Source organism: Fistularia commersonii, chromosome 7, assembly GCF_037954325.1.
Source record: "Fistularia commersonii isolate RoL2024-O1a breed Wild chromosome 7, RoL_Fcom_v1.0, whole genome shotgun sequence".
Lineage (NCBI taxonomy): Eukaryota > Metazoa > Chordata > Actinopteri > Syngnathiformes > Fistulariidae > Fistularia > Fistularia commersonii.
The window spans coordinates 5782404-5804383 of NC_141290.1; the positions used below are offsets into that span (position 1 = coordinate 5782404).

The window sequence follows — 21980 nt, forward strand, 5'->3', positions numbered from 1 at the left end:
ATTATCTAAAGAGCCTGCTGCTCACTCCCAGTTTTTAAATATTTAAATTCAAATTTCTTCTAAAAAAAGGCAAATGACTGATTATTTTACTCAAATTTTCCTCCATTTTTATTTATTTTCCCCTTTTTTCTGAAGGGGAGTAGAGAAAAAGTGAGAACAAGCAGGCTAACCGATTAGCATTACGGGGGGCTAACTCTTTCACAAACAGACACAGGCTATCGATTAGCATTGCGAGGCTAACCCCATTCACAAGGACACAGAGGCGTTGCGTTCACAGAAATGGGCTAACTGATTAGCGTGGCGTAGCTAGCCCCTGGCTAGCATGCTAACTAGCAAGAAGAGAAGACTCCGAGGCCCGGGTTCCTCTGAGGTGTTTAATCTGCAGCCGACAGACGTCACAACATCAGGTCAGTATGTCACGCATCACATTAGTCCGTTACAGCCCCCAAAACCCGCCACCATGAACACCGCCGTCCGTTAGCATCCTCTTTATCCAAAACCCCCTCTGTTATTACCCCCTGAAGAACCCCCCTGTTAACACCCCCTCCATTACACCCCCCTCCCCATATCGACACCCCCCCCACAACAACAACAGTGTGTCACACATCACATTAGTCCGTTATCCCCCACAATAAAAAAGAGTTAATGTTCTTGCTAACAGTTAGCACCTTTAAATGCACTACAAAGGGTGATGTATATGAAAAGGAGCACCTATAAATAGAAATTTGGTCCAGGTTTATACCTATAGCATTATTTACATGAATCATTACTTTATTGTCTGTAGTATTTTACGTCAGGCCCTTATTTTGAAATCCAGCAGCTGCTAACTTCCCCGTATATGTATATATATATATATATATAAAAAAAAGTTTTGTTTTCCCCCTTTTTTTGGCTTGACGCCAATAAATACACGGGCTTGGCAGGGGGCGGAGCTCGTTAGCCAGTTAAAAAAGGTCGAAGCGTTAGTCGTATCAAAAGGTCAAAGGACAAAGAGAAACATCCCCAAAAACAAACATGGAAGGCACACATTATAAAACGGCAGGAAGTCCTGCCGGGGACGGGGCTCTGCTCCAGCGTCCGCACGTTGGCAGGAGACGTCAGTTTTTAAAAAGTGTTTTTCTTTGCAGACAATCACACCAGGGACTCCAGGCTCTCGGCGGCGGCGGCAGCAGCGCCGCCGACCACGATGGTCCCGTTGACGTCGGACGAGCGGAGAGCTTCCTCGTCCTCCTGGGATCTGATGAGACTCAGCATGGCCTTGTAGAGGAACTGGTACTGCTCCTAAAATACAGAAAATGTTAGCCCGGCTAGCCGTCATTGTTGGCGCAGCTATCGCTAACATCGACCGCACAAAAACAATAGGGATTGCAGGCAACAGAGCTGCTATTAAGCTATGCTAATCTTCATGAAGGTTTTTCTAGGTTGCTAACATTTTGTTTATGAGTTGGAGTTTCCTAGAAGTGCATTTCATTGTCTTGTAGTGCAGGAAAGGCTAGCTAATGCTGGTAGCATTAGCAATGGAATAGAAGGTATAATAGCATACTAGCTGGTCTGTTTCATTGTTTTCCAGATACGACCAAAAAAAAACAGAAATTGGAAGGTAGATGGATGGAACATGGAGAACGCTGGAGGACACGGTGTAACGAAATAGCCTCAGGAGACCAACTTTGATTAGCGGATGGATAGAGTAGCGTTAGCTTGCACTTTGGATGAGCAGTGAAGATGCAGCTAGAGGGAACGTTGAGAACCCTGAGAAGAACCGAGACGGTGGAGGGACATGTCTTAATGTCTTACGACGTTGGTGAAAACCCCGGGCCTCATCAGGTTGATCATCCGGGCAACCTGGAAGATGTCGAGCGACCCTTCGGCCTCCAGCTGGCTGCTCAGCGACAGCAAGGCGCAGAAGGTTCCCGCGGTGACTCCTCCCACCCTGGAAACCACACAGAACCAACCCAGATGTTTGTAATTTATTTTTTTTTATAACTTTATCATTTTCATAAAATTTCGGGCTATTTGCTAATTTTTAGAATATATATTTTTTACAGTATAACCTCGGCTTATGAACGCCCTTTATCACGAACAAATCGAGCAACGAGCAGCTTTTTCGATCACATTTCAAACAGACCTCGGTGCAAACTCACAGGCTTTCCGCGTTGTAGCATAGCGGCAGTCTTGCGTGCATTGTTTGCATCGATTATCATTGCGTTCTCCTGTTATACCACTTTTTTTTTGTCTGTGCCAGGAAGCTAGCCATCATTATGCCTCTTAAAAAAGTTAGACGTGCTAGTGTTGTTGTAGAAGTAGAACCTTGGCTTACAAATTTAAATTGTTCTTTGACTCCGTTCTTGACCTGAAATATTCTTGAACCAAATCAGTTTTACCAATTGATCCGTCCTCCAGCCCTTGAGAACTTTTTGCAGTGCTTTTAAAACTTTTTTATGGGTTTATTTGTGCCAAAAATACAGAGGAGAAATTAAAGATAACCTTGATTCTTTCTGTTTCTGGTGTTCTTTGTCTTCTTGACAGCACTTGTACTCTGTGTTTCCTTTACAAAATCAGCAAATCTCATCTATCTCCAGCAAGCTGTCTTTCATTAATCCGAGCAAAGCGAAGATCACGAGTCTTAGATGTAGAATAGTGATTCACATTGTCAACCCTTCAGCAACTTCTGTTGTCTTTAGTACACCGTTGTTGTTCAGGATTGAACAGATGGTTGACTTAGCCGTATCATAGTGCTGGGACTGATCTGTTTCACTTTTAGCTATTATTTCCTTTTTCAGATCAACTGCCATTCTTCTCAACACAACTAGCGCTAGCTAGTGAGCTCGCCTCGCTCATTGGAAAAAGTGCTATGACGGGAGAATGTGAAAATGTAAACAACGCAGCATTGCAAGCAGTGCTATCGCTACGTCAAAACATGTAAAGCTCACAAGTTCGTTTGTCTGTGTATTTGTGTACTGAAGCTTGTCAGGAGCTGGATTTAAAGTTTGATAGAAAACGCAGTTCATAGGCTAATTTGTTCATGATTCCTAATCTGAGGTTCTACTTTAATAGCTAAAGGCAAGATTGGTGTTCACGTTACAGATCTTGCTAAGCGCTATGACGTGGCTAAGTCTGTACTTTGTCAAAGTCTGGAGAAGAAAGTTGCTGTAGAGGCGGCTGATGGAGCTTAAGAGGAGATGATGGTAACGAAGCAAGGGTCTCAAGTCTTAGAAGAAGTGGAAAGGTTTTTGTTAGTTTTGATTGATAAACAACTGCTTGGTGGAGATTAGCATTAGCCAAAGTCTCCTCTGCCAGAAGGACACCAGAAACACAGGAACAATTGAGGTTATCCTTAATTTTCTGGTTTTTTGGTACAAATAAAAAGTTGTAAAAGAGCATTGTATGTTTTTTGGGGCTACAGAACGGATCAATCGGGGTTTAATTCGTAAACTGAGGTTCGACTACCATTTTATTCTCATCAGATTATATATACCATCATTTCCAGACTATTGAGTGCACCTCAATGTAAGCTGATCGGCTAGCCGATCGCTATCTTGGGCTTCCTCCTGCACACTAAAACCTTCAAAGTCGTCTTCTTCGGTGTTGGAGGTGAACTGACTCAGAATTTCCCAATAATTTCATCGGTCCAATGTGACGAGGATAAATGTTTTAGCGTCATGAAGCTCATTAGCCCCCCCCCCCAAAAAAAAATCCGTATATTATCGTTGGTTAGTGAAAAAAGTTGCATCTTATCGTCCGGAAATTACGGTAGTCTTGAAAGAAAGACCCCCCCCCAAAAAAAAGACTGCTCACTGGTCGTGCACGATGGTGGGCCCGTCGCTGTCAGCGGCGTCAGCCTTCACCAGGTCCAGGAGCTGGAAGGCGTCGCTGACAGAGCTGTCAGGGTTCGGCCAGTGGGGGGCGCAGTAGCGCTTGACCTCTAGTGCAAAGTCGTCCTGCGGGGGGGGGAGGACAAGGGGGAGGGGTGAGGCAGCGGCGAGATGCTTTTAAGCTAAACGACGTGCACGCTAAACCACCTGCGTGGCCTCCAGGATGTAGACCTGGACAAGCAGCGGGTCCTCGTTGGGCAGACACACACGATCCTCCCCGCGCCAGCTGACCCTGAACGCCTCGTAGCTGATTGGACGACCCCTGCCGGGCCAGACGGCCTGAGGCTCTGCCTCTTCCTCCACCTGGCAACATTTCAGCCCAGCGTTGAATCACACACACACACACACACACACACACACACACACACATACGTATTCTCGACGCTGTCAGCACTTGGACGGCCATGTTGGATCAAATGTCATCACCCCGTTTCTTGAGGGGTTAGATTAGGGGTCAAATCGGGGTCAGGGGAAGAGATTAGAGGTCAGATTAGAAATTCTGTTATCTATTTTTATCCTTGTTGTCATTTTGTTATCTGTTCTTATCCTTGTTATTGTCGTTGTCTCTTCCGTTTTATATTTATATTCATATTTATAGATATTGTTATCGTTGCACGGCTGTGACAAACAAATTTCCCCTATGGGGATCGATAAAAATATTAAGAAAAAACTCTTAATACTGAACTCAATCCTTTTGAACGGTGAACTATTTTGAATATACAAGACTGTCTCAGAAAATTAGAATATTGTGATAAAGTTCTTTATCTTCTGTAATGCAATTACAAAAACAAAAATGACTTTTTCATGATATTCTAATATTTTGAGATAGGATTTTTCAGTTTTCTTAAGATGTAAGCCATAATCAGCAATATTAAAATAATAAAAGGCTTGCAATATTTCAGTTGATTTGTAATGAATCCAGAATGTATTACATTTTTGTTTTTGTAATTGCATTACAGAAGATAAAGAACTTTATCACAATAACCTAATTTTCTGAGACAGTCCTGTACACTCTGGGAACACTAACCCCACAAGGTTTAAATGAGGATTTTGATATTAGACCTTGTCTTGTTAAGAGTATCTTTTTCTTAGGCCTTTTCTCGAAACATGTTGAAGATAACGTTAAAATGAAATTATAAAAAAAGGAGGGAATCATGATCATTTCCTTTAAAAATGACACCGCAATATAATTTTGGTAAACATATTTTGGTAAGAATCTGAAAAAGAATGGATTTTTGCTTTATTTAACTTTATGTAAAATACTCTAAATTGGTGGACTTTTTCTCAAATTGATTGATCAATTTTTTTTTTTTTTTATTAATAAAGTATTATTTTATTAGAGGTTATAGCAGAGGTCAGATTAGGGTTCGTATTACAGGTCGGTGTACAACTCAGATTTGAGGTTGATTAAATGCCATATTAACGGTTAGATTATAGGTCAGAGGTCAATGTACAGGTCAGATTGGAAATCAGTGTAGAGGTCAGGTTAGGGGTCAGTTTACAGGTCAGTAAAGGTCAGAGTAGACATTAGATTAGAGGTCAGTAAAGTCAAATTAGAGGTCAGATTACCCCACTGGTCCCCGGCAGCGAGACGATGACCGTCGTGTTCTGCTCCCACACCATGGACCAGAAGTGCCGGATGGTGGCGAGAAGAGGATTCTGGGTAATGATGAACTGCTGGCTGCGGCGGAAACCCTGCGGAGGTCAAAGGGCGTCAGGGGGAGGGGCTTAATGGACCGGCAAGGGGCTTTGGGAGCCAGCAGAAGGTGGGGGTTCTTACCGCCACGTAGGAGGCATTGATGTAATCTGACGTCTCTCCGGACGACGTGGACAGACGGACACGGGAGCTCTCAGCTGGTGGGACGAAAACACACACGCGCACACACACACACACACACACACACACACACACACACACAGCGTGAGGTCATGTGACTCCACCTCCTGCTGGTTCTTTTATTCTGGATTATTTAAGGCAGTTCCTGCTACATTAGGAAATTCAGCAAGTGGCTACATCCAGACGACGCCAAATGTCACTCTGGCCAGTAACTGATTACATGCTCCAGAAATCTATTATTTTGACCCACCAGGGATGAAGGCGGTGCTCCGGTTCCTGCCGAGGTTCTGCTCGGTCAGCGCTGAGGGCGCTTCCTGGTTCCGCGGGCGCTCACACAGCAGCTGAGGCACAGCAGGTAACACTTTAACAACCCCTTCATTCAAACATACATTAACTCCCTCTCTCATTCATTGACCCAGTCAGTCATTCATCCGTTCATTTATTCTTTAACTCCGTCACTCATTAACTCATTAACCCAATCATTCCTTCAATAACACATTCATTAATACACACATTCATTCTTTAACTACTTCACTCATTCATTCATTGATGCAATCATTCATTCCTTACTTTATTCATAAATACACTCGTAATTTCCCCTTCATTCAGTTATTCTTAAACTCCTTCACTCATTCATTAACTCATTAACCCAATCATTCCTTCAATAACTCATTCATTAATACACACATTCATTAATTTACCCTTCAGTCATTCAATCTTTTAATTACTTCACTCATTCATTCATTGATGCAATCATTCATTCCTTACTTTATTCGTAAAAACATTTGTTATTTCCCCTTCATTCAGTTATTCTTTACCTCCTTCACTCATTCAACTCTGTCATGAGTCCATTCATTCATTCATTCATTGACGCCTTCATTCCTTAACTCATTCATTCATTCACTCATCCATTATTTGGCACTCCTTCATTGATCTAATCATTCATTCATTCTTAAACTCCTTGACTCATTTATCTATTAACTTATTCATTAATCATTCAGTCATTCATACATTAACTCATTCAATAATCATTTGTTCATTTAACCTTCATTCATTCATTCTTTAACTCCTTCACTCATTGACTGACCCAATCATTCATTAATTAACTTATTCATGAATCTATTCATTGACCTCTTCATTCATTCATTCATTAATCCCTTAATCAATCTATTCACGGTCAACCCCATGCTCTATTTCCATCTTCGTCATCCCCGTGTTCTTCGCCCTCACCTCCACCTGCTGGTCCAGCCCGGTCCGTCCTCCGGCGCCGGGCGCCAGCAGCTCGTCCACGTACTGGTGAAGACGAGACGCCTCCACCTCCGTGTCCCCGGACAAGATGGCCTCCACCAGGGCGTCATGGAGGAATACGTACTGCTCCTGGATACACAAACAGATGTTTGATCAATAAATGAAAAGGGGCACTGTAGGGGCACTGCAGGGTGACCTCTGACCTCAGTCTGGACCAGGAAGTTCCTCTGGGTGCGGATGTGCTTCAGGAACCCGAGCACGTTGACGGTTCCCTCGTCCCTCAGTTGTTTCATCATGCTGTCCAGGACCAGGTACGTCCCCGTGCGGCCCACGCCGGCGCTGCAGCAGAACAGACCCTGGGTCAAGACCACCAGGCCCAGGACCACCAGAACCAGGACTGCGTTCAGAACCTCATCTCCAGGACCACCAGGCCAAGGACCGTTGTCACAGGCCTGCCAGACCCAGAGCCACTGTCACAGGAGCACCAGGCCCAGTGCCGCTTTCAGGACCTCATGTCCAGGACCACGTGGCGAGGACCGATGCCAAAGGATCATTTTCCCTGGTCCACCAGACCCAAGACTGATTCCAGGACCTCATATGCAGGACCACCAGGCCCAAGATCAGGATAGCCAGGCCAAGGGCTGCTTCCAGAACCTCGTCTCCAAGACTACCAGGCCAAGGACTGCTGTCCAAGGACTATTGCCCCAGGACCACTAGACCCAAGACTTCTTTCAGGACCTCACGTTGAGGACCAGCAGGGCTAGGACCACTGTCCCAGGCCTGCCAGACCCAGGACCACTGTCACAGGATCATAAGGCCCAGGACCACTTTCAGGACCTCATGTCTTGGACCAACAAGCCTAAGACCACTGTCCAAGGACCGCTAGCCAATTGCCACCAGGCTCAGGACCGCTTTCAGGACCTTATGTCTCAGACCAGCAGGCCCAGGACTCCTGTCCTGGGACCACTGTGCCAAGCCCACCAGGCCACAGCCCACCAGGCCCAAGACCACCGTCACAGGACTACTGTCCCAGGAACAGAGTTCCATGTACCCAGTCTCAAACCCTAGAAACTCTGCTCTTCAAGTTCTTTTATCTCAATAAGCCCACATTTCAGACTATGTTCTGGCGGTCGTGGAACTGGGGTCCTCGGACTGCGGGGACCGCACCCTGGCATTGGCACGCACCTGCAGTGGACGAGCAGCGGCCCCATGTCGGGCCCCCTGGCCCTGGACGACTTGCGGATGAAGCTGAGTAGCGGTAGGGCGAAGTCCGGTACGCCCATGTCGGGCCACTGGGTGTAATGGAATTGGGTGACGGTCCGCTCCAGGCTCCGCCCCTTCTGAGAACTCTGGGAGAACGTTAGCATAGCATTGGAAATGGTTCTCAGATGGTAAACCGTCAACATTTGGGACGTCTCAAGGGAAGGGATTTGAAGGAGCGTCAACTCCGACCTTCTTGTCCTGCACGTTCCGGACACTGAAGGTCCTGCGGGTGAAGTAGGCGAACTCTTCGCTGCTCCTCATCCTCACCAGGAAACCACCGAAGTCTTCCTGCAGCTCTGCTGGCCAGTACTGGTCGCACTTCCTCTGAGAAGCCATAGTGGTGTGAGAGAGACCTGAGATTGCACTACTCGGGGTCACGACCTTTTCTAATAGTTATCAAATTATAGAATTATAAAACCGACTAGCTGCTCACCCGTCCGTTCTCCACCAGGTTGGTGATCATGACCACCACGCCCACCTTCTGCTCCCAGATCATCCTCCAGAAGTCCCCAGTACTGGAGCGCAGAGGACCCTGCGCCGCGATGTAGCTCCGGGGTCCCTGGAACCCCTGGGACAGAAACCGCAAGCCAGAGAGAGAGGCGACCGGTCAGACCTGGACCAGGAGAACCTCGAAGAACATCCAGAACCTCGAGAACCAATTCAATTGGTATCTGGTTGAAGTAAAAAATATCTGCCAGTGTTCATTTGCAACAAAAAAAAATCTGAAAATTAAAATCCAGTTTCTAGTTTGTAGTCATGTTGTATTAGTATATTGTATGAAAAACAAAATATAAATATGTTATAAATAAAAATACAAGATTAAATAAAGGGATATATCAAATTATGAATTTATAAAATATAAATACAATACAAAAATCAGGATATGGAAACATTATAGCATCAATATAGTTTAAAAATGTAAAATAATCCAGTTGAAATAAAATATATAGTATTATGAAGTAAAAGTCAGTGTATATAGTTTACATGAAATATAAACTATGGCTAAAGCATGATATAAACGAAAAATAACAGAATGGAATTCTTGACAAATCTAGTTTCCCCAAAAGATTTTTTTTTTTCTTTTTTAATTTAAAAACTTGTCCATCAAAAAAAAAAAATCTTAATGATTGGAAAGAAAAAAAAAAATCATTATTGTTTCTGAGAAAAAATACTCAATAATTGAAAAGGTAATGTAAATATTTGTGAAATTAAATTTCTGTTTAAAAGGATTCAGCAAAAATAAAATCAAAATAAAACAAAAAAAACAAAACAAATAAAATTCAATTAAAATGATTAAAACCTTTTTCTTTTTTTAAACAGTCCAAAAATTAAAAAAAGGAAACAACTCCAAAAATCCTTGAAAATCAAGGTTTCCGATATGGAATTCAGAAAGACTGTATCTACTTCCTTTCATTCATTATGTATTATTTTAAATTATGTATATATACCAAATTACATATGTTAGGTATTATTGTTTTTTTTAATGTATGTTTGGATAAATAAATAAGTAATCATAAATGGTTGTGGGAATTATGTATTTTAATGTATGAGTATTTATGTATACATACATTAATACATACTTTCATACTTTTATAATGCATATACATTAATAGATACATCCATATATATAGATACTCAAGAGACTGTTGTCTGGTCGTGTTGAAGTGTGCGTGCGTGTGTGTGTGCGTGTGTGTGTGTGTGTATGTGTGGTCCTCACGTCCACGTAGTTGGCGTTGATATAGTCTCCGCCCCCTCCATCAGGCTGTGGCGTTAGCGGCACCCGGCTGTGGTCGTCTGAAGATCAGGATGAGACAAAGAAAGGGGCTTTTAATTCACTCAGTATTCATGTTTTCATCTGCAGGAAGACTTGTGCCTCATCGCCAAATCACCAGGATGTACAAAACACTCAGCAGGAAATAGAAAACACTCAGCAGGAAGCCGAAAACCTTTAACAAGATGTAGGAAACACTCAGCAGGAAGTAAAAAAAAAACTGAGGAGGTAGTAGAAAACTATCAGCAGGAGGTAGAAAATCGAAAGAAGGAAAAAAACACTTAACAGGAAGTACAAAACCCCTAGCAGGATGTAGGAAACACACGACCGGAAGTGGGATACACTTAGCAGGAAGTGGGAAACATTCAGTTTTTTTTTGTTTTTTTTTACTGAACATAAATAGTATAAACAGATATATGTAACAACAAACATGGCAAGCTAGAATCGAAATGTCAATGAATCAACCAGGGATGAGGAAGCAAAGCACAAAAGGACATTTGTTCTGTATGTAATCGCTTAACTATACGAGTTGACAGTATTAAAGGTTTGTGAGAAATGTTTAATGCTCGAAGAAAAAGAAAATAAAGGAGAACAGATAAATAAATAGGTAAATAAGAAAATAAAAAATAAAAAAAAAATAAAAAAAATTACAAGGGGAATATAATATGTATTTAACTTGGCGGTTCAAAAGGAATCTCAGATATCAAACTTTATATTTTTTGGTTTTTGGATTTTTCCATACGTTTTAAGGATTTTTTGTATAAGTCAAAATCATTTATAAAGAACGTAAAATTGGGAGTACACTTTTGCCTTCTGTTTTTGTGAATGAAGAACTTGGCCAGGCCTAAAATAACATTAACATTCAGCAGGAAGAATAAAGCCCTTAGCAGGAAGTAGGAAGCACATGACAGGAAGTAGGAAACACTCGACAGGAAGTAGAAACATTCAGCAGGAAGTACAAAACCCTGAGCAGGATGTAGGAAACACATGGCAGGAAGTAGGAAACATTCAATATGAAGTAGAAAACAATATTTTAGATAAATTTGATGAGGAATCGATTGCCAAGCTGCGGACTATGTATTTGACTCTACCCATACGCCCAAAGGCAAAAGAGACCCACTTCAAAATGATGACATCTATCCTCAATTGTACGTTCTTTATAAACGATTTTGGATTGTATAAAATATCCTTAAAACTTATGGAAAAATCCTAAAAAAACAAAAAATTTACAGTTTTATGACTGATATTCCTTTAGATCCGCCGAGTTAAATACATATTACATTCCCCTTGCCATTAAAAAAAAAAGTTATTATAAATGTTATTTTAATTTTTTTTTTCTAGAATTAAACATTTCTCACAGGCCTTTAATCCTGTTTACTCTTACAGTTAATTGATTGCATACAAAATGAATGCCCTTATGTTTCCTCATGCCTGTTTATATCATTGACATTTGATTCTATTGAGCCATGTTTGTTTGTACATATGTATTGTCTGTTTATGCTATATGTGCTCAATAAAAAAAATGAAAATAAAAAAATAAAAAAATGAAGTAGAAAACCATTAGCAGGAAGTAGGAAACACTCAACAGGAAGTAGAAACATTCAGCAGGAAATACAAAAACCTTAGCAGGATGTAGGAAACACATGACAGGAAGTAGGAAACACATGGCAGGAAGTAGGAAACACTTAGCAGGAAGTAGAAAACATTCATTAGGAAATACAAAACCCTTAGCAGGATGTAGAAAACACTTGACAGGAAGTCGAGTCCAGATTCTGGATGATGTAATGATGTCAGGTGACTCACAGGCCAGGATGTTGCTGTAACGGTTCTTGTTCTTGTTGTCGGGATGATTGGAGATGTCGGAGGAGAGGGAGACGTCCAGGGAGGAGGAGAGGACCTCCTGCACACACACACACACACACACACACACACACACACACACACACACACACACACACACACACATTATTGTTTATACTGGAAAAGTAATAAAACATTATCAGAAACATGTGCTATTTACTATTATACTATTACTACAACTACCAATACTAGTAAAAGACTAATTATTCTAGAAAAGATAAAAATAATAAATGATAAATTGTACTCTCAATAAAGCTATATTATTATAAATTATATATATTAGATGAGTAATAAAAACCAAAATAATTAAATGATTAAATACATGCAATTAGTACTCAATATAACTATCATTATGTTAGAAAAGATATATTAAATAAACAACAAATAATTCTACTATAAAACTACATTATGATTATTATCATTTTTTATCCTAATTAGAAAATCAAAACAAAGTAAATAGAATATGACAGCTCCTACTACTACAACGGCTACTCTTAATATTACATTACCCTAAAAAAAAAAACTTTTATTATACTAGAAAAACAAATAAAAAATACTACTTAACACTATGGCACTATATGATTCTGATTTTTATTTTTAAATCAATTATTATTGTTGTTTTTTTGTGAGAACTAAGTAATAGGAAAAATAGAACATACAACAACTAATAATAATACAACAACTAATAATAATAATAATAATAACAAAAAAATGTACAACTTCTTACCTCATAGTTTTGTTTCAGTAACTGAAAATGAGGAAGGGGAGGGTGGGGAGGGGGGATGTTTCCATGACAACACAGTCAACCGAAGGGTGCAGAGGAACATGATGGGACACACAGGACAGGTCGGTGTCACTGCGCGCACACAGACACACAGACACACAGACACACACACACACACACACACACACACACACACACACACAAACACACACCTGGAACTCGTGCTGGAAGCCTCGGGCATGGTGAAGTTGAGCAACATGTTGGAGGAAGTCCTTCACCGGATAGGAGGATTTTTCGTCTTAAAACACCCATACACACACACACAAACACACACACACACAAATGAGCACGTTTCAGATCCATAATCAATCACATTTAGAAGATGTGATTAATCTGATTGACTCTGTGATTGGAACGCTACCAAATAAAGGGTTTTGGAAGTCAAGACATTTGAAAGTGAGATTAATAATCTCATCCCGTTCACCCTGTCATCACCGTAATCCTATTTCCACCATCTAATCTCCCAATTCCACATTTATCCCAGGAGATATGTTCCTCCCCCTCCTCTCCATCTTATTCCTTTTCTTCTTTTTTCACCTGTTGTCCAATCAGTGTCGGATTTAATCTGAAATCTTAGTATACCTGGCCTGGCGAAAGCAGCGGCGAGGGGCGGGACGGTGCCGGCGAGAACCCGAGGTGAGGAACCCTCCTCCACGTAAAAGTGAGCTGTCTGGAAACACATCCTGTAGGAGACAACAGCAGACACACAGGTCATGTGACCTGCTGGCCCAGATTTGCAGCCCATAATCCCCCCCCCCCCCCCCCCCCCCCCCCCCACCAACAGAATAAAAAGATGTCAGTTCTAATCCGCGACAGGTTTTTAATGGGATGACGCGTCCAGAAATGTGCATCAGGGATTACAAGGAACAAACAGAGGGAACACGAAACTGCGGCTCCAATCCCCAGATTACTAATCTGGCCGGTTCCAGTCCGGCAGCGTGAGGCGTTCAAGGACCCGGAGTCTGGCAGCAGGGAAAGAGTTTCAATCTGGCAGAAAGGATTGCTATTTAAAAAAAAATCCAAAACAGAAAAACATATTTTTTTTAAAAATTGGAGGAAAATAATTAAAAAATGCATTTAATTAATTTTGATTGATTTTTTTTGTTTTTTTTATAAATTAAATTAAATGTCTGAAACAATGACATAGGACAAAAGTTAAAATGTGAACTATGGGGGGAGGGAGGGGATTTAAAGATATATTCATCAGGATTTGATCAGGAGATCACAAGGAAATGATCAATACAGTTTGGATAATCAATAAATTACAGTTTCCTCGACCCGGAGAGACATCCAGAGGTTTACAATCTGGAGAAACAACAAGAAATACTACAAAAAAACAATCAGAGATCTACACAAACTCCAGGAAAACTACATATATATATATGTATATATACACACACACACACATACACACACACAAATATACACAGGATATGTGTGTATCGCTAGCATTTTAGAATTGTGAAATGATTTCTATATATACATAAGAGAATTTCTGTATATGATTATGAGCAGCTGTAGTAGTACTCGTAGGAGTTGCAGTTTCTTAAATGTTTTTATATTTTTTAATTAGAATAGATAAAAATAATAATAATAAGAGGAATTATTATTTTTATTATTATTACTATACAATTTTTTAGTGCTTTGTTGTATTTTTTTTATTTTTCTTTCTAGTATAATAATCGTATTTTTGTTATATTTTATTCCTTTTATATCGTATCTTTCCTAGAATAATAATAATTATTGCCAATAAGAGTGGAACTAGTATTTATTTTTATGTTTCATTACTTCTTGGGCATAATAAAATAATGTGCATCTGTGTGTGGTCGGTGTGTATGTGTGAGTGTGTGTGTGCGTGTGTGTGTGTGTCTGTGTGTCTGTGTGTCTGTGTGTCTGTGTGTGTGTGTGTCTGTGTCAGTCTGTCTCCAAATGAGCACCATGTTTGGTGTAAAAAGGATTAGTGTAATTTGCCCCCCAGATTAATCCTGAACAGGAAGCAGGGGAGGAGGGTTTATATTATGAAGACACACGAGGCTTCATCCAGCAACACACACACCCACAACACACACACACTCAACTCACACACACACACACACACACACACACACACACAATACTTCCTAGTACATGTAGAGAATATTTACATTTAATTATTTTTAAAAAGTAATACAATTTAAGTTAATACTTTTAAAAAAGGAATTTAAAAACATTTTTTTTTAATTCCATCTATTGGACTGTCAGTGTTTATATATATATATATATACATATATATATATATGTATATATATATATATATATATATACATGTATATATATATATGTATATATATTAAAATGGTTTAAAAAGTCCCTTAAAATCATCAGACATTTTTCAAAATGTCAATGAGAAACCGCAGTTTAATAATGATGTTGACACTCGCACGTGCACATACACACATACACGTACACAATAAAACACAATTGCACTCATGTTCCAAGAGATTAATCCTCCAGACAAATACGTCTCTCATTATGTCGGACATGACAAAGGTCAAAGGTCAATTCTGGGCATGGATGTGTGCAGATTTCTAAACATCACATATTCTGCATTGTTTTTGCAAATATTATTATAATATAATATTATGTTATAGTATTATAATAATAGGAAATCAGCAATTATTATTATCATTATTATTATTATTGTTATTTGAAGCAAATTCCTGATTTAGGATTTTGTTTAAAGGGTTCTGGATGATTTCTCATATTTTTTTTGAATTCATATAGCAAATTAAACTGAATAAAATCTATATACAGCTCTCTTTGCAGTCATAACGTCAACAAAGTACTTCGATCACTTCTAGTACAATAACGATAATAACAATAGTAATGAATGTGTAATAACAGTGTAACGCAGTCGTGGCGTCCTCTAGGGGTCACTGACCTCCAGTAGACCAGGATGCCAACGAGGACGACCAGCCCAATAGCGGTGAGGCTGGAGACGACGACCAGCGGCACCAGGCCCCTCCTGTCCGGGTTCCAGTCCGAGCCCACCCTCGACTCGTGGCTGCTGTTGGAGATGTCTGCAGGAGGGGCAGAACCATTAGACCTCTTGGGGGGGGGGGGAATAGAACCAACCGGACTGAACCATTAGAACCTCTAATCAAGGGAAGTCAAGTTCATAATGTTGAAACAAATTTGAAATAATTAATCAGTAAATAAACTGAAATAATAAATCAGTAAAGGGCAGAAAAAAACATGATAAACTATATTATGTTGTGAATATATTCACAACATATATACAAATATTATTAAATACAGTATACCCTTGTTTTTCGCAGGAATTACATTCCAAAAAGAACCAGTGATAGGTAAAATCTGTGAAGTAGAAACCTTTATTTTTTTACAATTATTATACAATTAAATACTATATTATGTCGTTTTTTTCTTCCTTCTTTATGGAACTACAGCTGCATAGTTTTTACCTTCCCTTAGCATGTCGAGAAGTTTAACTTTATCTGCGATAGATAGCATCTTCCGCTGCCTTTTGGACCCTGCAAGGTGCTTTTGTCGGTCCAGAGCGTTTTGTCAACATTATTGGTTTTAGGGAAACTCGAAATTGCAAGAGAATTTGTACGTACCTAATGTAAATTTGACAAGCTGTTTTACGTATGTGTACATATTAAACTGCAACGTTATTGACGCACAGGTAGAGAAGAAGCGGAGTGACTTTTTAGCCAATCAGAATGCAGAACACAATGCACGATGCAAATCCATGAAGTAGCGAAACCGTGAAAAGTAAACTGCGTTATGGAGAGAGATCACTGTACACTATCTATATTAGACAAATTACATATGAAATAATTATTGAAAAAATGATATCAATCGTACATATTCTCCATAAATCTTCTCTCTGGTCTTCCTTTAGAGCTCCTGCCTGGCAGCTCCAACCCCAGATATATTTGCTCGCCCTCCTCTGTACATGACCCGACCATCTCAGTCTGGCCTTTCTGACATTATCGCCGATTAAATCCATCCCGGTCACTCCCAAAGACAAGCTAAACATCTTCATCTCTGCTACCTTCAGCTCTGCTTCCTGTCTTCTCTTTCAAGCCACTGTGCCTGAATCACATAGCATCACTGGTCCCACCGTTGTCTTGTACACCTTTCCTTTCCTTCTGGCTGATAGTCTTTTATCACATAATGCCCCTGACACTTTTTCTTTCACCCATTCCAATCTGCTTGTTTCTCAACCTCTTCTCCACACTCCATTCCTCTGGACTGTTGACCCCAAGTACTTGAAGTCCTCCACCTTCTTTATCTCCACTCCCTGTAGCCTCACCGTTCCACTTGGGTCCCTCTCATTCACACACATGTATTCTGTCTTCTTGCGACTTGTTCATTCCTCTCCTTACCAGAGCATACCGCCACCACTTGAGATGTTCCTCCACTTGTTTCCTGCTCTCACTACAGATCACAATGTCATCTGCAAACATCATGGTCCATGGAGATTCCTGTCTAACCTCATCTGTCAGCCCGTCCATCACCGCTGCAAGCAAGAAGGGGCTCAGAGATGATCCCTAAGGAGGTCCCACCTAAACACCTAAGCACTTTCTCTCAGCTAGCATACATGTCCTGCACCAGGGTAACATACCTCTCTGCCACTCCAGACTTCCTTATACAGTATTTTAGTTTCTGTATTGGCCTCTTGTTGTATGCTTTTTCTAGGTCTACAAAGGCACAATGCAGCTCCCTCTGTCAACTTCCTATCAACATCCTTAAAGCAAATACTGCATCTGTAGTACCCTTTCTTAGCATGAAACCATACAAAATATTATATTTCATACACAGAAATAATTTAAATTGACGATATCATTAGAAAAAAATCATTCACAAATTAAACATGTGTTCTATAAATAACGAATAAATAACATAAATGATTTTATAAACAAGCCGATATGTAAAGAAATTTGCCAGAAATGTGTGAATTTAAAAAAATACCTAAAAGAACACTCGTATTGTTAAAATGGTAGTACTGATAAAGTAATTGCAGTAATAAAGTACTCAAAGGAGCGTAGATGAAAGATAAAGTCAGGAGAGAAAACACTTGAGTCTCCTCCTCCTCTTTCTCCTCCAGTCAAAAGCGACGTCGTCCTTTTCATCCGGATGCCTTGCCCGCCGCCGCCGCCGACCATGGGCGCGGCGAAGCGGAGGCGGCTGTCAATCCCGGCGAAGGCCCGTGGCGACGGTTCAAGGAGCCGAGCGGCACCGCGGATAAAACATCTGCGGATCTCTTTTTTTTTCCTCTCTCTCTCTCTTTAAAAAAAAAATCTACTTCAGAAAAAAAGGGACGCCGGGCACATTCAGTGCCAGGATGGGGGAGCTGAAGGAGGGAACGCCGCGGCGTCCATTCACCCGCCCGCCGCATTCAGAAGCGGCGGCGGCACTCGAAGGCAGCACAAAGCCTCCTCGTCAAAAGTCCATCACAGATCAAACGTTCGCCTCTTTCTTCTCCCCGCCGCTCAATCAGCGCCGCAGTTTGGAAGTTTGAGTAAGGGCGAACCCGACCCTGACACACACACACACTTCCTGCTTTGTAGCGGCGGGCGGCCTTGACTCCCTCAGAACTTGACTCCTGAATGGTTCCAGGCGGCGGCGGCGGCAGCGGCGGTGGCGGCGCACGCCGGAGAAAAAGTTTTCCCTCAAACAAACTCAGCCAAGGAAGAATACGGAGGTGTCAGTGCTGTCGGGGAGGAGGAGGAGGAGGAGGAACGCAAAAATAACAAAGCCGTTACCTGAGAAATCGTCAAGTATGAATGAAAACACTAGTCGACAACCATCCGGTTATTACTCATTAATAACGTATAGTAATATGTAATAACACTCATGTCATGTCACTAGCCGAACCAGCGGGAGGGAAAAACAACTATTGAGGTGGCGACTTAACCGTAATTTGTCCGAAGGAAAACAGACGAGCAATTAACAAAAGTCAGTGAGATTTAGAAATCCTTAAGAGAAACAAATTTACGGCTGCGGATTAGCTCTTGATGCTTTTAGAAGATGGAGTGATTGTATTGACTGTCGACTGATAATTCATATTTTGAAAGTCGGTTAAAGATCAGCTTGACCGTGGGGGTCAAAGGTCAAAGGTTCCCTATGAGAGAGACGGTGAAGAAGAGGAGTTTGATTTAATTAGGAGACGGAGCTCTGCTTCACTCTAGTGGACGGCTTCGGTACGACAGCCAATCAAATCAAAACACTATTCCCCCCCACCACAAAAAAAAAAAAAAATCAAAATATGACAAAGTTAAATTTGAGTCAAGTTTCCATCAATAGTGATTTTCATTAATTCCATTTAATTACTCTTAATTATCAGCGACTGATCGATGAATGACGTTTAAGGAAATGGGATTTAAGCTTTTTGTATTATTATATTGAATATGGGGAAAGCATGGCATATTTTTTAAAAATATTTTCAAAACATTTTTGAATTAAAAAAATGTTAAATAAAATTATAAGACTTCTCTAATTGCAGTAAGGAAGGAGGGAAGGAATGGACGGACGGATGAATGAACAAATATATGGATGAATGGAAAATGTCATTGAAGGAGAGCTTGAAGGGGAGGGCGGAGGGGGTGAGGAGGAGGAAGAGGAGGAGGAAGGCAGATGTTTACGAGTCTGTCGCTCCTTCAAAACCAAAAAGAGAACAGGGTGAAAAAGCAGAGGAGTGGATGAAGGCGGAGAGACGGGTATCAGACGAAGCTCCGCCCCCGAGAGGATGATGAGGAAGAAGATGGCGTTTCCCCGGGCAGGACGGAGGTTCTTCTTCCCCGACACGGACGGGGTTTTACCTGCGACGGGCTCCTCCTCCACCCACTCCTCCTTCTCCTCATCCTCTCTGTCCGAGCGCTCGGCAATACTGAAGTCGGAGGAGGTCTCGTTGTCGAGCGGCGCCTCGCTCTGCCCGGAGCCACTCTGCTCCTCCCTGCCAGGCGCCAGGGACGGAGGCCAGGTTACCGCGTCAACCCTTTGTTGCTCGGGAGCAGCGCCGCTGCCCTCGAAGTAGAAGGCGGAGAGGCGGTCGTCCAAGTCTTCGGGCTCCTGGCCCGACTCTGAGATGGGCCGCGTGGGGGCGGACTCGTTCCAGGACGCGGAGGCGCCGTCACCCGACGCCGAGGTCTGGACGCCATCCCACTCCTGGTCCACGCCCCCCTGGGAGTCGGGGTAGAGCGCGGAGCCCGAGGCGCCGCTGCCGCTGGCGTCGTTCCCGTCCGGGGTAGGGGAGGAAGAAGCCAGGGTGTGGGTTTGGAGGTTCCTTTCTGGTGCTGCTGCAACAGAAACGGGCAGGTGGCTTTGGGTGGCGTGAAGAAGGCGAGGGTGCGGCGAGGAAGGGGAGATGACAGAACCCGCCACCGCCAGAGAGCGTGGGGCGTCCCCGTCCGAAAATGCGCGGGAGTAGTCCCAGACGGAGGAGGGGGTGTGAAGCCATGATGACGGCGCGGAGGGCTGCAGTGAGCAGCCACACATGGTGTCCACATCGCTCACCAAGGAGAAGCTGTCACCGCTGACCTCAGGGAGAAAGGAGTCAAGACTACTTCCTGTTGCGTAACCGAAGTCCTCAAAGACGTGAGAGCGCGGTAAGAGAGGCAACGCGCCGGAGAGGGCGGAGTCGGTAGCCAGGATGATGGAGGGGCTGAGGGTGGAGCCCGGTGACAAATCCCAGGCCGGGTCCAGAAAATCGGTGACCGCGGACGGATCCGGCAAAGTTCCGAGCGGGGGGGTGGAGGTGAACCCCGAGAACCCTGAAGCGCTACCGTGGAACCCGACACCAGGAAGGAAGGGGTCGGTCTCGGGGAGGGTAGAGGAGGGGGGAGGCAGGGTGGAGGCAGGGGGCGCAGGAGTCGTCGGAGAAGCAGCGCTGGCTAGCGATGAGGCAGCGGCATGCTGGGAGTCCGAGGCGGGGGGGTCATGCAGGCGGGTGGAGGCGCTGGGGTCCAAGGTGTCACAAAGGGAGGAGGAGGTAGAGGAAGAGGAGGAAGACGAGGGTACAGAGGGACGCTCACCGTTGGTCCGCCAAAGAATGGAGGCCTTTGTGGAAGAGGCAAGAGGTCGGCTGGGAGTTGTAGGCTTAGGTTGAACCCCATCCCAGGAGGAACCTGGAGGTCCTCCACCACCTGTACTGTTCCCGACGGCTGGAGCCAAGCCTTCATTAGGGTCTGGGACGAGGAAGAGCGCCACCGTGGTGGAGGTGCTGAAGGAAACACCTGCACCACCTTGAGTCTTTGGACTTGTGACTCTAGAAGGACTTGTACTCGCACTTCCTGGAGTGATGCCGCTAGGTGAAGTAGTGCTAAAACTCCCTTCAGTTCTTGCTCTAGAGGAAGTAGTGCTCGCACTTCCTGTGCTGCTAGGTGTAGGTGAAGCAATGCTAACACTTCCTGGAATTCTAGCTCTATAAGAAGTAGTGCTGGCACTTCCTAGAATTCCAGCTCTAGAGGAAGTAGTGCTAGCACTTACTGCACTGCTGACTCTAGAGGAAGTAGTGCTAACACTTACTGGACTGCTTGCTGTGGGTGACGTAGTTCTAACACTTCCCGGAATTCGAGCTCTATAAGAAGTAGTGCTAGCACTTCCTGGACTGCTAGCCCTAGTGGAAGTGGTGGTAGCACTTCCTGGATCGACGGCTCTAGGGGTAGTAGTGCTACCACTTCCTGGAATTCTAGCTCTAGAGGAAGTAGTGCTGGCATGCCCTAGAATTCTAGGAGTTGAAGGAGTTGCAGTTGTAAACACCCTCTTGGTTGTCACAGTTACGCGGTGGATGCGGTCTTCCCTCTCCTCCAGCGGTGGGATGGAAGTGCTGCGCGGCATCACCTCCTCAGAGGGGATAAGGTTGCTGATGGTCCTTTCTGGACTGGAGGCCGTCGTGGTTTTAAGCTCCTCTGCAGGCAGGGAATGAGACGCGAGTGCCGTAGTTCCTGGTGCGCTCGCAGGAACCAGGGCCAGGTCTTCATCCTCAGCCCAGGACCGGTCTGAGCCGCCGGTGACCTGGCGGAGAAGGAACATAAACAATGGTGTCCACAGCTCAGAAAGAAAACTTGAGCACTACCATGGCAACACATCATTTCCACCAACATCAACAAATAATTGTGTGGAATATCAAGTGTGGGCAATTAAATTCTCCATTTACTGACAGCACAACCCTGACTAAAAAGCTAGCAGACAGTTAGCATGTGCTAGCTCTCTTAGCAAACACCACAGCAGGTCACTAGCTGCTCCTGACCTGGTAATGTAGCTTATCTCTGCTTGATATCTCCTCACAGAATGTTGCTAGCCATCAGTGTTAGCATTAGCTTAGACGGCCGGTTCCTT

At 43.0% G+C, this 21980-nt stretch overlaps 1 protein-coding gene across 5 annotated transcripts in view; it reads right to left on the bottom strand.

The window, feature by feature from the left end:
- Positions 1–586: 586 nt before the first annotated feature.
- The window catches only part of ptprz1a (protein tyrosine phosphatase receptor type Z1a), a 50878-nt gene continuing 29484 nt past the window's right edge, over positions 587–21980 (bottom strand). The window contains exons 12-31 of one of the 5 annotated variants that reach the window (XM_086149329.1): positions 20675–21656; positions 19463–19936; positions 15556–15694; positions 13218–13318; positions 12788–12873; positions 12579–12599; positions 11795–11891; positions 9938–10014; positions 8654–8788; positions 8410–8544; positions 8143–8306; positions 7161–7296; positions 6940–7086; positions 5960–6050; positions 5653–5726; positions 5442–5567; positions 4020–4175; positions 3796–3938; positions 1795–1930; positions 587–1281 (exon numbers count right to left, since the gene is read on the bottom strand). In XM_086149329.1, coding sequence (XP_086005455.1) covers positions 1132–1281; positions 1795–1930; positions 3796–3938; positions 4020–4175; positions 5442–5567; positions 5653–5726; positions 5960–6050; positions 6940–7086; positions 7161–7296; positions 8143–8306; positions 8410–8544; positions 8654–8788; positions 9938–10014; positions 11795–11891; positions 12579–12599; positions 12788–12873; positions 13218–13318; positions 15556–15694; positions 19463–19936; positions 20675–21656 — 3570 coding nt within the window. In that variant the 3' untranslated portion in view covers positions 587–1131. Of the gene's footprint in view, positions 1282–1794; positions 1931–3795; positions 3939–4019; positions 4176–5441; positions 5568–5652; positions 5727–5959; positions 6051–6939; positions 7087–7160; positions 7297–8142; positions 8307–8409; positions 8545–8653; positions 8789–9937; positions 10015–11794; positions 11892–12578; positions 12600–12787; positions 12874–13217; positions 13319–15555; positions 15695–19462; positions 21657–21980 lie in introns of all 5 variants that reach the window. The other 4 variants (XM_086149328.1, XM_086149326.1, XM_086149330.1 and 1 more) reach the window with 4 other exon arrangements.